Genomic DNA, 16,862 nt, shown 5'->3' on the forward strand with positions numbered 1-16,862 from the left:
GCGTTGCATAGCGCTGGTCGTCACACTTTCATTATTTTGCGAATGTGGACATCCGAACAGGGCGCGCAGCGGACATGCTCACATACAAGTCGCGCTGCTATTTTGCATGGAATTACCATACTTGCCTTATTGTACTATGGTAACGATTTGTGAGAAAACGGCAACTTACGCGTCGGCGTCTGTGTCTCTTCTTGTCTCCTTTCAAACATGGGTACTTTCCGGAATCGGCTCTTAAAGCGACGAAAATAACTATCTCTGGGATTGATGAGCGTTTGGAAACCTTCAAACAGTTATAAATTATACAATCGGTATGGATGTAAAAGCTCCACATACGAAAGTGTTGCAAATTAACAAACGTGAGCTGGTGTCCCTAACGCCGCAGTTTTCGCACAAGATACTTTTAGCATCGATACGTTCAGCGATTTTATGATTGCATTCCAGTTAATTACTTATTGCGGCTACGAAATCGCACATGTTTGGGGTTGATTATGTGCCCGATCGTCGTTCATCAACGCTAAAAGTACCGTACGAATCGTACAGGAGGCGTAATCATCAACACGCTATAAGTATTTTTTATTTATGCAGTGCAGAGCGTAGCTAGGCGCATAATAATCAAAGAAAAATTTGAAATAAAATTTCCAATGTTGTAGTTTGTGCTACGATTGTGTAACATTATTTTACGGAGTTTACCTTGTGTATCCACTGATTGATCCAAGTATGCTGAGTTTTGCATAAAGTCGTCATCATCCTTCGATTCTACGTAATTTTCGGCATCTATCATAACCGATGGTCCGTAATCTGGATTTATGGAGTCTGCATATTCTGTGTTTGCATATTGCTGATAGCCATATGTCGGTTCTACGTATCTACCTTCACTATAGCCTTGGTGTGTATATTGTGATCCACCATATTCTGGTGCACCATAATCTGGACTCGCAAATTCCGCTCCTTCGTAATTTGATGGGGAAAATTCTAATCCTGGGTATTCTAGTCCCGCATACGCACAGTCCCCATACGTCATATCTGCATAATCTTTTTCGGAGTAATCAGCATCTAAGTAATCTCCTTCGGTGAGTACAGCGTCTGAGCAACTAGCCTGGTTAATTGCAGTTTCTGCAGTATTCACTATAATCAAACGGAAAAATATTTACATAGGTAACAGACAGTTGACGATGTATGCTCCTACGGGTAGTACTAACGTGGTAACCTAATGGGTGGACCTACCGCCTCGCAATCATAGGCCGTGGTTTCGAATTTGGGCTCGCACCACTGACTTTTTCGGAATTTATGTGCGAAATTTCATTTCAAATTTTTGAAGAAGAATTTGACCGCAAATTTGTCGGCCGGATCGGATTGGGCACCTTTTTGTCGAGCCGCCATTTTGAAAAAATAACTTCGACTGCGAGTTGGCTCCTATCGCTATATTAGTTTGAACACTATCTACCTATCTCCAATAGTTTCCGAGATACGGGCCCCCGAAATTTGTATGGCGGCCATTTTGTTTTTCGAATTTTGAATTTTTTTCACTCCCTGTAAAAACTGCTCAGGGTATAGATAAATATGCATAAGTTAAATGACCTAAGCCCTCGCATGAGAAGATACCCATGTACAGCAGTGGGACATATAAAGGATTTCTGAAGTGAATGGTAATAAAGAAGTAATAATATCCTCGTGCTGCTACTAATGTACTGTCACAAATTTTATAAAATTTGTACTCGTATTTATTAGTGTAGATACTATTACCACAATGCATCATGTTATCGGTTTGTACACAGGGAACTATTACAACTGCATTTCCATATACTTTGAAAACAATGAAACAAAAGAGTAGTTTTATATGTCATTCACATTCCTGTAATTTTTCTTAAATTTAGTGTATTATGTGCTGTTGACCCTTATTTACTTTCTGTTGTTATTAATGTTAATGGTTTGTTTATAGAAAGGAAAAAATGTATGATTAGAAATACGTGTTCGTCTTGTAGGTTTATTTTATACAACTTATTACTATCGCATGTTAACTGTTATACAGGTAAAAAAAACTTTAAATGCATAAAAATGTTGATGGTGCTTGTACATTTTAGGGTGCTCCCTCACCGAGAACATTCGCCTGTAATGTAACATCCAAGATTTGATTAGACTGCGATTCCACCAGAGATGTGCGAGGTAGCAAAGCGCGCGTGTGAGTGCCTCTGAGAGCTTGCGAGTACCCGCGAGTGAATTTAAGTGCCCGCGAGTGAATTTAAGTGCCCGCGAGAGCCAGGAGTACCCGCAAATGCCCATGAGAGCTCGCGAGGGCCTTTGTGTGTCTTTGAATGCTTTTGAGTGCCGACGAATGCTTTAGAGTGCCAGCGAGTGCCTTTGAGAGCCCGCGAGTACCCGCGAATGGATTTGAGTGCCAGCGAGTACCTTTGAGTGCCTTTAGTGCCTTTGAGTCTCTTTGAGTGCCAGCAAGTGCTTTTAAGTGCCCGTGAGTGGCTTTGAGCGTCCGCGAGAGCCAGGAGCGCCAACGAGTGCCTTTGAGTGCCTTTTAGTTGATAATAAAGTAAATACTTTTTTTACTCTCTTGAGTAATAGATTAAACCTCACGATATGAGAAAAATGACATGCAGCCCTCGTGCCCCTACCAGTGGGAGTACCCAGTAGGAGCATGTGGAAATGGTCCTGAAAGCACAGGCCACAAAAAAAAGAATACAAAAGAGTATAAATTAGTACTAACATAATTCGGGTCGATTCCCAGTGACCTGACACGCGACCCCTTTGCTCTCGAAGTCGCTGTCTCCGTCCGGCACTACCATCGAACATGTCGACATTCCACCTGTAAATTTACATCGTTACGACGTGATATCGTGGGCTCCGAAGTTACATTTCAATACTTCCACGTTAGCCTATTATTCTTAATAAGGAAAAAAATGCGTGTTTGAAGTTTTTCGTTTTTATTTAAATTTTGAGCCAAATAAAATACTTTACTTGAAAGAATACCTTTACGTTCCTAACTCTTATATTTCATATACAGTAATCCCTAGATTACAAAAGTGCGCACACTAGACCCGAATAGTCACTTAGATGGCAAAATCAAGCTGGCGTCCAAAAAACTCGGTGCGTGCAATAAGGCTAAGCGGAATTTCAATTTGGAGCAGAGACTGCTACTTTATAAGGCACAAGTCCGTCATACATGGCATACTGCTGCCATCTTTGGGCGGGAGCTCCCGTATGCCAGATTGGGGCATTTGAAAGGCCAAAGACCAAAGACCAAAGGCCAAAGTGCTATGAGAATTGTTGACGATCCTGTGCTCAACCACCTAAATATTCAACCACTGTCTTCGAGGACAGACTTTGCCTCCATATGTCTGTTCTATCGCCTGTACAATGGCCAATGTTCTGAAGAACTGTTTGACATGATGCCAACAGCAACATTTTATGATAAAATGGAACCGGGCACATATTCTGGAACCGAATCGATCACGTACAGCACGGTTTCAGAGGAGATTCCTCCCACGTACAATTAGGTTGTGGAATGAACTCGCTGTTGGGGTTTTCCCGCAGGAATACTACATGGAATCCCTCAAAAGGGGTTTGAAAAGAGTCCTAAAGGGTTGGCAACGCGCTCGTGACGCCCCTGGTGTTTCAGGCGTTCATAGATCGTTTTCCATCAGGCGGGTCTTATGCTTTTTGTTTTGCCTACATAATATAAAAACAAGTTTTATAAATAAATGTGAAATGAGAGAGCGCCTTGAAATAGATAAATAGGCTTTACTGAATTAAAAAATACACGCACATTTTCAAACTCAACAATTGCACAAGCCTCCATTTCTATAATCGGGTACTTCTTCTCACAGTTACTCAGAGTCTTAGAGGAGAACGCAATAGGCCTCCATTTTGAGTAAGAGACGCTGCAATAGATAAGTCCTGAAGTATCAGTTTCAACAGTGAAAGGTGCTTTCGGATCAATAGCTGAGAGGGACGCCTTAGATACATCTAATTTATTTTTATTACAATAAGTTTCAACTCTTCAAAAGCATTCTTTTCAATAATATGTCTATGGGAACTGTTCTACGCTTGTGAGTGATTAAAGTTTCCTTGAGAAGTTAGGAACCCATCTTGAATAATGAGCGAATAGGCCAATAGCTCGTCTAAGCTATGGTGAATCTTTAGGGACCGGTATATCAAGTAGAGCACTTAATCGTTGAGGTTTCGGTTTAACTATAGCCAAGAATATTTACCTCTCGTGAATAATGATCAGCCACTACCATAAAACACTTAACTCCCTCGTGGTGTTCTGCTTCATCCCTACCGCATACAGTGATATCAAGTATAGATACACTCCGCTTAGATTAGTTTTTCTGATTATGGTATCGATTGACGTTTACAAGCATGCTGCAACGTTTGTGACGCCGAAAACTATACGAGTAAACTGATAAATATTCCCACAAGCTTCGCAGGCGGTGAACGGCATATTTGAGTCTAAGATTGGTATTTGGTGATAACATCGACTGGTGATAACCTGATTTTGAGTCAATTTTTGAAAATACTTTCCATTTTACGACTTTCGCTACAACATCATCAATATTAGGGAGAGGGTATGGTATGTAAATTTATTGATTGTTTGCGCATAATATATACACATACGCTTCTTGTGTTATATTCCAGAGGTTACCAGAGACAGCCCGCCATGGTGAAGTACTTTCTTCTATTATTGCTTCAGAAAAGAGGTTTTGAATTTCAGATTCTATGAACGTCCGTAGAGTGCCTTCTTGATTTTACACCTACAGGTGTACAATTAGGGGGTTCTTGATTTTACACCTATAGGTGTACAATTAGGGTTTAAGTGCGGAAAGAGGTTTACTGGTTCTATATTAGCTTCTTTTAATGCAAGTATAGTCACAGAGGGTTTGGGTTCATCAAATTTAATCTCGAACGAGGAGCATTGCGCCATTATGTCGTGTCCTATTATAACACCAGAACATATATTCTCCAGGACGCGAAGTAGCGTATTTGGATATACACTTCGATTTAACTGTATAGACGCATAACAGGCGGACTTTTCTGAGATTTTAGTACTTGAGAGGCCATTGATACGTTTTGTTTTCATGAACGTGTTGGAATATTGTACCTTTGTACAACTTTTTCGTCAATAAAACTTACTGTACTCCCAGTGTCGATCAGAACTTTGACATTTATCCCATTAAATTTTATAGGCATTACACATATATTCAAGCCAACTGTAGCTACAAATAAACAGGACGAGATCGAATCTTCCTCTTCTGCATTTGCAGTAGATGCTGAAGTTTGGCTTCGACATGATTTAGCGCAGTGCCCGCGTTTCCCATCCTTTAAGCACGTGCTGTTAGCGGCAGGGCAAAACCGACGTTGGTGTCTAAGATTTCCGCAGTGGTAACATTTCTCAGCTAGATTATCTCGTGTATATTGTTGGGCTTTATTTCTATTAACGCTATTGCTCGCAGCGGCAACATGAGATGAAGCATCGGCATGAGATGGAGCATTAAAACTTTCAGATTGAATCACCGCGGACTCTAAGGCGCGCGCTTTATTCTAAACTTCATCTAGAGTTAATGTTAGGTTTCCTAAGAGTTGCTGACGTATTTGTGGTGATCTTAAGCCAGCTATGAATGCTCCGCGAATCGAGTCACTCTCATTGTCTTGTGCGGTGACGGCTTTGAAATCACAGTCTTTGGCTAAGAGTTTTAAAGCATTTACGTATATGATCTATAGTCTCACCAAATTTTTGAGTACGAGTAGTCAGTTCGTGACTCGTGAAAATAATACTTTTTGGTTTAACGTAGATTGCCTAGCCTTGAAACGCGCACGAATAGGGTTCACAAGAAGTTATCATTTCTTCAATAGTCGGTGATACATAATTGGTCAGAAGTTTAAGCTTTACGCTGTCTGAATGATCTATTTGTCCATTTTACGTACTTGTGCTTGATTCCTGAAGAAAATTTTTAAATGATTTTCTCCAGTGCAGCCATTGTTGTTGTTATGGTACATTCGACGTCGAATCAATTTCGAATCGACCGGGTTAAAATATTTATACATTTTGTTCATTGCTTTTGCTCAATTTTAATTCAGTAAGTTGAAATTGGAGAGCGCCTTCAAATAAATAAATAGGCTTTACTGAATTAAAAACTACACGCACATTTTCTACAATGTTGACACTGACAATAAACCAAGAAGTTTCACCACAAAATGTAAATTAAGTTCTCAAGATATTGAAGTTTGAAACACTCATAAGTTAGTGGGTATGTAGAAAAGGTAAATAGTTTTGTGATTTGCTTTTATTTTTATTTCAATATCGACGGCCAGATACCTTTATACGCGAATTGACACAAGTATGGACACGACTCGTATCTCCAGACTCGTATATTGTTAGGCTGTAGCAAAACACATACAATTTTGTTGTAAACAAGCAACATTTTAAATTTTTTAACATTTCACATTTTAAAGAAACTAGTATTAGGCGTAAAATAAGGCTTTTTTATAGTAAGTACAATGTTTTTAAAAAGATCGTATAAATTGCATACCAATAATTGAACACCAATTGATTGATATGATACTTAATATGCATTTTAATATGCATTAACTGCCTCCGTGGCTGAACGGTTACCATGCCGGACTGCCACGCAGAGGTCCCAGGTTCGATTCCCGGGCCGGGAGAAATGTTTGTATGGCCTACATTTATTTCTCTCGTGAGTTTGGGTGTAATTTGTGGCTGTCTATATGTGTGTCCATGGCACCCGCGACACAGGGTTTCCCTAGTGCGGGGCTATGTTGAGTGTGTGCGTTATTTATTTTGTCACTATTTTCCTTCAGATCAGTTTCGAGAAAAAGTTATTGAAATTAGCATGGCTTCGATTCTATCATTTGAGAAGCCGATAGTCTTGTTCGTTGTTTCAGTTCCACTTTCTAAAGCATATTCTTTTCAGTGCTATTTTTCTCACTAGTCTCATAATATATGTCATTAGACAAGCATTGCGTTTCGTGTTGTTGAGTTACTATATTTAGATATCTTAAATTCATTACTTAGAAATTCTTTCAACATATGACACACCTTTCTCTTCTCTCTGCGTCCGTTTTCCGTGCATCCTAGCTACATATTCTCGCCGCCGCCGCCGCCGTCGCTTCCTCTGCCTGGCTACGAAAGGACACCAGTTAATAAGAGACGAACGTGGACAGGCGACACGCGGCGGCGTCAGCTACGAGGTCGCATTATTGTTGTGTCAAGAATCTTTCGAGCATCGTGAAACTATGGTCTTTTATTTTACACATCTGCAGACCTGGCTTTTTTATAAGTCTTAGCTCCACACAATCTTTTATTGTTGTTTTTGAATATATATGCTTGCAACGCGTTCAAGTGTCGTGTGTGTAGGTGTTTCCTTATCCGTATACATCAATAAATGTGCACATTAGAGAGCGTAGATATGCTTGTTACGGCGTCTCCACACATGAGACATTCTTTATTTATATTCAAAGGCGATTTGGGCAGGCCCGAGGGCCATCTGACAAGCCATCATCAAAAAACATGCTGGCTGCTGTACGTAATCATTCATAGTCGAAGAATGCTACACGAAAATTGCCATGGAGCATTCGGTTTACGCGGAGCAGATGCTCATGAAATCGGCACTACTCACGAAAAGCTGAGCGTCTAAATGCATATATCTATTAGTGCGATACATACCAAGTCTGTTACGTTGTTGCAAATGGTGCGACGGCAAAGACGTGTTGCGGGCGTAAGAATCCACGTTTATGTGGAAGTTTCCATCTGAAACATGTTTACTATCGTTGTATTAAATTAAAGATGTATGTGTTCATCAACTTAGGTCTCGCCACTATTAAGGTGGTGGTGACCAAGAACGTGTGGAGAGTTATCCAAAACCTAAGACCTTGCCGAATTTCAACGTCGCAATGTGAAAGAATATACTCTGTCCCCATACTCTAGCCAAATTTGAAAACCCTACAGGCTATAGTTACCACAATTTGATATTCGATTAGGCCATTGATAATAAATAAAATAAAAATATTTTATTGTCAGACACCACAGAAAGGTCCATAGTTTGTTAGTAGTAGTAACATTGTACTATATTATATACTAATAGAGAGACTATATTAATCTTGAAGTGTGTCATCCCTAAAATTTTTTTTAATTTGAAAGAAGAGATGGCAAACATGTCTAGATCGAGTAGTAAATTGATGTAAAATAAAATCCTACAATTTTATTTCCTTTCATCTACTATTACTGACTATCTATCAGGAAGTATTAAAAGGTATCGAAAACACTATTAGGTCCTTACCTATGAAAATGTCGTTGCATATAGAGAGAATTGATTTTTTTTTATGAAAAGTATATTTAATCAAAGTATTGTGACACTTTTGCCGATACACTTTTGCCATTTTAATGGAAGTTCATTGATGCCTGTGCTATGAAAATCCTAGGAACGGGAACGATGAACTGTATAAAGACATTTTTCTTCGCCTCATCGGATTTGATTTTTTTCCTGTAAAAAGTTATCCAATTTCCGAAAAAAATAAAAGTGTGGGACCAAGGTTTGGTGAGTATGGTGGGACTCTGAGAGTTTCCAGTGGTAACTTCTGTAGTTTTGAGAAGGTCCGATGTGCGGCGAGTTCATTCGGCACCAACTATCTTTCCTTTTCCTTATCGTTTTTACATGGTCACAGAAACAGGAAATCAAAGAAAAATCGAATGGCAGAAAAACAAATGAATAACTAATTTTAAAAAAGAAATATCATAGTTATATTATTACTATAATTTTAATTTAAAACTAAATAAAATGAAAGATATAACTTCCCAATATTTGCAGTCGGCAATTTCATACGTAAGAACCTAATATTTTATTCATAAATCATAGGTATCAATAGGTACTTTGCAAACTTTATAATAATTGGCAGGCAAGTACTTAAGTTCTACATAAACCAATCACCTTCGTACCTATTTAAAATCTAATTACGCAAGCAGGCCTTGGGTGGAGCTAACAAAAATAATTAGCAATGACAAAGTTTTTTTTTCCCATGCTAGCATTACTTGTCTAGCAACATTTTGTTATTAAACATTCTATACCGAATTTGGCGAGAGTACAGTACCAATATTATTTATACTAAAGCATTTTACACTACCTTTGTCCACTTCATATTCCGGCATTGGCATATTCGGTGGACGTCTTGCGGGATCCAGAAAATCTGAAAAATGCATTATTTACTTGTACCAGAATCATAATCCTTAAGGCATACGCACACAGATCAAGCACCAATTACCTTTAAGCTTCGGTCGGTGACGGGTAACGCTGTCAGATGAATATTCTAATTGCGTGGTTTGATGAGACGGAAATAAAAACATTAATTAGTCACACAAACAAAAACGGAGTTATATCAAGAAGTGGACACTTTCTAATATCGTTTTCATTGAACTCACGTGTGCTTACACAAGTAATCATAACAATGAAGACAGAGATCAACAAGATTCAAGAACACGTGAAATATTCAATTAACCTCTTTTCTTTTCAAGCTTCCTGATTTGAGTGGTTTAGTTTTTAACAGATCACTCTAAAGCTAATGAAATTGTTTATTACAATTTAATTAAGTAGTTAAAATGTACCTTGATCCGACATCATCGGCATCAAAGATGCGTTGGAAACTCTCGTTGGACTGAGCGCCTCGTCTGCTGTATGCACCATCGACTGAGGTGCTCCTTGCAGATCCAAACCTGTACCTGTTAGGTACAGGAGCATATTATGCATGTATTAAGGATCATTCACACGTTAACAAGGACACCAAATTTTAAAGATTTTGTGGTTAAAAAAAACCTAATGTAAAATTTAAAAACCTAACGGGTGTCGTTTAAGAGTCGATATAACCTCAAATGGCGTTGACTGATTCCGCATAACAGTGAAAGTGTTCAATCAATTGCTTTGGAAAAAATATATAGTAAAATTAATTATATACACTGATTACTATACGGTGTGAAAACACGATTCCTAAAAGTTTTCACGATAGAAAAAAACCTAATTATCTCGAAATTTTACAAGAAAACCACTGTATTGAATAGGTACTTTACATATAGGTACCATTTATTTATTTATTTTATTTATCAACTGAACTAAATAGAACACGTATAGTACATGATGATGTTGGGGTGTCAGGCAAGGAGACACAACATCACCGAAGTTGTTTACCCTAGCACTAGAATGCAAATTCCAACAGATGCAGTGGCCTGGGACTGATGATTGATGGAGAGAGACTTACCAATCTGAGGTTTGCTGACGACCTGCTTCTGGTTTCTGAACGCATCCAGGATACGCTGACGATGCTAGAGGATTTGAGGGTGGAATCCGAAACGACTGACCTTAAAATGAATATTGGAAAAACCAAGATCATGATCAACCTTCCTGAAGTCATGAACTACCAGCTTCCAGTGGAGAAAGTGACCGAATACATAAGTCTTCGAACAGTGTGTCATGCTCGTGCTCGTCTATGGTACGGAAACCATGACTCTTACAAAGAAGTCCGCCGAAAAGTTCCGAATCGCGCGGAGGGGCACGGAGAGAGCAATGCTCGGAATTACCCTGCGAGACCGAAAAAACAACTTCGGGATCCGAAATAGGACGTTACAAAGTGAAAAATGTCATGGCCGTCGGGACTAAGAAAAGGTAAAGAAAAAATAGGCGCCTTGACGTCGAGTTGCGGACACCAGCCCGTTGCACCAATTACAAAGTAAGGTGGGCGTGGGCGGGGCACATTGTGAGAATGGACGAGTGGCACTAGACAAGGCGAGTACTTGAGTGGAGACCCTGAACAGACATCAGAGAGAGCGGCAGACCACCGCAACGCTGGATGGAGATATTCGACGACACGGAGGTCGGGACTTTATGAGTCGGGCACAAGATCGCCAAAAGTGGAAGAAAAGGGAAGAAGCCTACATCCAAAATTGGATAACAAAACGGCCGCCATGATGACGATGATGATAGTGTATATATACATTTTTCTAAATACTTTAATTTCGTTTGTAAAAAGAAATAATTCTGAAATAAAGTCAGGGTTCCTGCCGCTCGGCCGATGTAAAATAAACCGTATTAGTAGGAAAAAAAATTGGAATTCGAGCTGAGGTAGTATCGACTCTTACTATGTAGAAAATCTCAAAAGGACCAGGTTCTCAATTTTCCAGGGTTCGAGGTTTAAATAATTAACATTGATAATTATCGTGACAACTATCACGATAATTATCTTGATATATACACCTTGATAATAATCTTGATATTTACGAAATGAACTGGAATAACAGAATACCGCTATAATGTCGTGTCACGTGTTTGTATCAGAGACGTATCCAAAGGTGTCAAATGTCAGTCTCAAAAAAGTTACTAACAAAATCGTTTTCCCAAAGATTTTTCTTCGTATTTAATTTTTTGTACAATATCAAGTGAAGGGACGAGCAAGTCGTGCGACTGATGGTAAGCTATATTGCCTGTCCATACCAGTTGTAGTGCCACTCAGAGCTTAAAATCGCAAAGACCTGAGGGACACTGCCACTGCGCCCGTCACTCTGAGACATAAGATGACCAGTCCCATGTGCCTGGAATTTCACCAGCAAACTCTTCCCCATTAAAACCGGAACACAGTAATGCTGACATTACTGCTTGGCGGCAAAAATAGGTAAGGTGGCAGTTCTTCCCTGAACAAACTCCCGCACACTACTGCAACTATAAAGTTGTATGTTTGTAATTTTTTGTAAATATTGAATATATTGAATAATTATCAGATATTCATCACAATAATTATCAAAGAAAATATCCTGATAATTTCGAACCCTGCAATTATTTATAAAGACTGTTTATGTTCTATGCAATTATATGCTCTAAGTAATATGCAATTATTTATATGTTCTATATATAAATTTTGGGCACACTCGGTATAGAAATTGTTTTCGGTAGGTACCGATATTTATTTAACTAAACCTATAAGACAAGTGACGGAGAAAAACTACCTGCCAAAATAGGATTAAGCGTGTCCCTCAGATCCTTCAAGTTCTTTAGCAGATTTTTCATAACAATGACGGATATATCTGGTACGTCTGTAGAAATATCAGCTGTTGTTAATACATAAATAGGGGATGGTCCTGCGAGCACGCTTTATAAAAACAGAGATAAAACGAAAACACAAAGGAAAACAGATTTTAAAAGTAAATCTTAGCGGAAACGGAAGCGGATGCGGAGACGGCAGTGTAAATAAATACTAGAAAGATCTCAATAAAGGTCCAAACAGCATTTATTTTTAGTAACACGACACAGAAATGCTAAAATACGCGCGCATACGCATACGCATCATTTTGTTTCGCGAGAACAACTTACTATAGTCTACACAATGTCCATGAATATTGTTAAAGTTACAAAATACATTTTTACATGTAAAATAAACGCACGCATGGCCACAATTATGACGATTTGACAGACTATGGTGCGCGTTCTTGTCTATTCTTCCAGTAGTAAGTAATTCTCGAGAAACAAAGCGATGCCGGAAGTGTATTAAGAAAAATAATAATAATAATAATAATAATAAATTCTTTATTTAAACAGAAAAGTTACATGTCATTGTAGGCCCTGGCTTCCGAGCTAGGTTCAAAGACCTGTGTTACGGAAATCAGTGTCTTCTCATAATTAGTGACACTTATTTATTTCTGGCAGTTAATGTATCTGCTATTAATATAACATTTACTAATATATATATACGTATATACATATTTATGTGTATTATTATGTCCATGAATATTGTTAAAGTTACAAAATACATTTTTACATGTAAAATAAACGCACGCATGGCCACAATTATGACGATTTGACAGACTATGGTGCGCGTTCTTGTCTATTCTTCCAGTAGTAAGTAATTCTCGAGAAACAAAGCGATGCCGGAAGTGTATTAAGAAAAAGGAACTTTAGTGCCGACACCATAAGCCGAGTTGCAGGGGAGGGCAAAGCCCCAAGCGTCCACACACCACATTACGTAGGTAGAATATGAAGGCTCTATTACGAGTACAAGATCTCACAATCTTAAAAATGTAAGACATACTTCCCAATGTAGTGGAAATAAGATACTTATAGCGTTGTTGTATCTCGACCGACTCTGAGAGTTTCCTTTTTTTTGGAAGCTATGTCGAAGAGAATTATTTTATGGGAAAAAAATATTGACGATTGACGGACGGAACGGAGAATTGACTCAAATGTAATTTTGGCCGATATTGAATTATATCTTAGACCTCGAGAGGATGGAAACAAAATAATAGAAAGGAGCTGCCCTAACTACGGAATGAACGTGCATACCCAAACAAAAATTGAAAGAACAAATGGCGGATTCCTTCAGTGTTGTACTGAATCTATCGATTAGTCATTATCGACATGCAAACATTTAATTAAAGTAGATCAATATACCATTTGGGAATGTTTTAGGTTTTGTGGGAATATCCGGGAATGTCACATGAAATTTTGAATTTATTGTTTTGCGTTTACAAATTCTCAAATATTATAAAGTTAATTTGCAACATTGCAAACATTGCAAAAACTATTTGCAAACATGTAATTTGAGAGTATATACAAAAGGGAAAACTTTGAAATATAAATCTGGAGATCTCCTATGCATTTCCAACTTCGAGATTCATATTTTCGTAGAGAAATTTTTAAACAGTTTCCGAATAGTGTAAGCTTTTTTGTATTTATGCATTGGTATAGAATTAATATCAGTGACTGATTTAAGTGAATTTAATGCTTTCATTTAATTTTGGAAACAAATGAAAGTAGTAATATTATCAATAATAATATTATTATCATACGTTTTTTTGCTTAAAATATGGTATAACAAGAGACAGTGTAAGCATAAACATGTTTCGCATATGTATATTAAATAGCGTGCAAATGTCTAATTATACAATGTCAATTGACTACTATTGGCCGAGCGCCTTTCATATGTGCAGAAAAATCTAACGAAGTGAGACAAGTAGTTACGAGCGACTGTGAGTTGTGACAAGCCACGTCAAACGAGTTCTATACACGTTAGCGCTTGCCTGCAGTCGGTCAGCTAGGCGAGCGACACCGAACGATGGCAAGGGAAATAGCCTGTCTATACGTTAGTATTGGCCTTCACCCGGCAACGTTGGACCAACATGGTCATTGTATTGCTGGCTTTATAAAATAAGAATATTTAGTAGTTAAGAGTTGTCAGTGGGAAAAAATCGGAAACGAGTGGATAATTTTGTTTTCAGGAACTGAGAATGCCTAGTAAATGAGTCTTGTACGAATTTAAATTAAATATAAATTATTTACCAATAAACCTAATGATGGAATTACATTATCATGAAATCTAGTTACATTTAAAGTTATGTTAAAATTTGAATCTTCAAAATGAAGCGAACAAATGAAGATGGTCTTTGATTCAATGTTTATATTCGGCACTCCTATGATTTCCTATCATTCTTTTTTCTTTTTTGATTTGTAGGTAAACTTGAAATAGTAAATAATAGTAATAAAATAATAAAAACCTCGAAGTGAATTATTTTCATAACAGAATATCGATAATATGTACGGTTCCAAGAACAACACTGTCTCACAATAATCGTTAACAACAATCATCAAAATATACAAACAAACAGGCAATCTGAAGAAACCAAAGCAAAATTTGGCAAGATTTATGAATAAACTACTTAAATTACATGAGATATTTGGGCTTTTGTGTGATTTATAGACAGAAAAATATCATGTGGATCATTGACTTACAATTATATGTGGATGTACAATGTTGTTATAAAATGTTTATGGAAACCAAAGGACATGATAACATATCCTTTGGTTTGTTGGTCACTGTAATAGTGACATATATAAATCAGACGTTATATGCATATGATGCATTTAGACGGTGAAAACATAAATATTTTATTGTCTTTGTTAAACTTCGACGTGCCGTCGTAAGCCAAAAGAGATAGCACTACATTGATTTATGTCAAACACGGGAATCGAAAATACGTAACGTCATCTTAAATCCCAACTGTCCTCATTTTACCATTTTTGGCGTACCGTTTGACATCCGTATCCGGTTGTCATTGACTTATCGATGATTATGGTACAACACTAAAGAAATCCGCCATTTGTGGTGGACATTTTTGGTTTAGGTAGGGATGTTTATTCCGTAGATAGGGCAGCTCCTTTCCTTTATTTTTTTCCATCCTCTAGGCTTAGGGCAGCTCCTTTCCTGTATTTTTTTCTCATAGGCCACTTTCAAAATTTAGCTGGTTCCGGTGGACCCCCTGCAGCTACATTTCTACCATATTCCATATCCATATTATTTTTTGTCACGTTAACGTAGACCCCCGTTTTTAACCGACTTCAAAAAAGACGAGGTTCTCAATTCAATTCTTTTGGATGTATGTTACGCGGTAACTCCGGATAATTTGTGAATAGATTTTTCAGATTCTTTTTTAATTGGAAAGAGGGTACCTCAGGAGTGGTCCCATTTAAATTTGAAGAAAATATTCTACCTCTAAGGGTGGCAAACTTGGGGATGAATCCGGTTTCGCGTACTTTCCGGTAACCGATTTCAACTTGGCAAATAGATGTAATTTCACGAAATTTTGAGGTCGGTTTTTTTAGTATTCTGTACAGAGATTATTTAGGAAAACGTCTTTTGATCCTTTCTTACCAAGTCCAAGGTTTATTACGATTGTGACATAAAGCATTTAGCTACCATAAAGCAAACATTTTGACATTATACGTACGATATTCGCATTAACGTCTAATTAGGACGTAATAACGACTGAATATTAGGTTCGACGTCGCTAGCATCATTTTACTTTGAACCATTATGAGGTAAGACGTCGCGTGAATTATTTTACTTTAAACAGTGTCGGAAATAATGGCGCTTAAGTTATTTCTCCCTGTTCAACATTTTCATTTCTGGTTGGTTTAAGCAATTTTCTTACTGTTAAATAAGTAGTCAAAAGAATCAACTTTTTATCTTCTTTTAATTATTTTCCTAAATTATAAAAATTTGTCGTTGTGTTTGTAATGTATTTTTAATAGAAATAAAGAAAAAAATATTTAGTGCTTACAAAAATAATGTTTTATTTATCTTGTAAATATTAAATTCTGTAACAGTATTTAAATTATATTCTAAAACCGAATAACTCAAACAATAAAACTTACAACAATAAACAAACCACTTGTGTTTTTTTCTATTTCAGCTGTCTTTTTGGTTACTTTTCTTTTTACTACCCAAATATCGATTCATTTTGCCAAACACCAGTTTTTATAAATCTTGAGCATAAACCTTTTAGCAGTATCCCATGATGGCATTACGTTATTTTTGCTTAAACAAATTGGAAACCTTGTGACGTATGAGGACCATGATCTGTATTTGCTCGTTCTTACCCTTAAATCCCCCTGGGTCGATCTGTATTTGCTCCTTCTTACCGTTAAATCCTTCGGCCTGGATCTGGATTTGCTCATTTTTACCGTTAAATACTTCTGCCTTGATCTGTATTTGCTCCTTCTTACCCTTAAATCCCTCTGCCTCGATATGTATTTGCTCCATCTTATCGTTAAATCCTTTCCTCCTCAAAAATCTAATCTAAATCTTTTCCTCTCTCACCCACTCTCTCATACACTCACTCACACACTCACTCACCCACTCACTCACCTACTCACTCAACCACTCACTCACCCAATCTCTCACCCATATGCCCTATAAATTTATCATAATTGTCAGTTTTAATTGTTAATTGTTAAACAAAAACAATGAAAAGATTGAAACTTGATTAATTGTTAATTGTAGATATACGCGATTAACGATTGATTAAT

The 16,862-nt window shown here is 37.5% G+C and overlaps 1 protein-coding gene across 1 annotated transcript in view; it reads right to left on the minus strand.

The window, feature by feature from the left end:
- Positions 1–16,862, minus strand: part of LOC113240202 — a 77,534-nt gene that overhangs the window by 43,127 nt on the left and 17,545 nt on the right. Inside the window, exons 15-23 of the mRNA XM_026477454.1 lie at positions 12,011–12,097; positions 9,626–9,739; positions 9,286–9,330; positions 9,148–9,210; positions 7,694–7,777; positions 7,067–7,150; positions 2,717–2,815; positions 691–1,125; positions 170–280 (exon numbers count right to left, since the gene is read on the minus strand). Coding sequence (XP_026333239.1) covers positions 170–280; positions 691–1,125; positions 2,717–2,815; positions 7,067–7,150; positions 7,694–7,777; positions 9,148–9,210; positions 9,286–9,330; positions 9,626–9,739; positions 12,011–12,097 — 1,122 coding nt within the window. The remainder of the gene's footprint in view (positions 1–169; positions 281–690; positions 1,126–2,716; positions 2,816–7,066; positions 7,151–7,693; positions 7,778–9,147; positions 9,211–9,285; positions 9,331–9,625; positions 9,740–12,010; positions 12,098–16,862) is intronic.

This window comes from Hyposmocoma kahamanoa, unplaced genomic scaffold (assembly GCF_003589595.1).
Source record: "Hyposmocoma kahamanoa isolate Upper Pololo Valley unplaced genomic scaffold, ASM358959v1 100021, whole genome shotgun sequence".
Lineage (NCBI taxonomy): Eukaryota > Metazoa > Arthropoda > Insecta > Lepidoptera > Cosmopterigidae > Hyposmocoma > Hyposmocoma kahamanoa.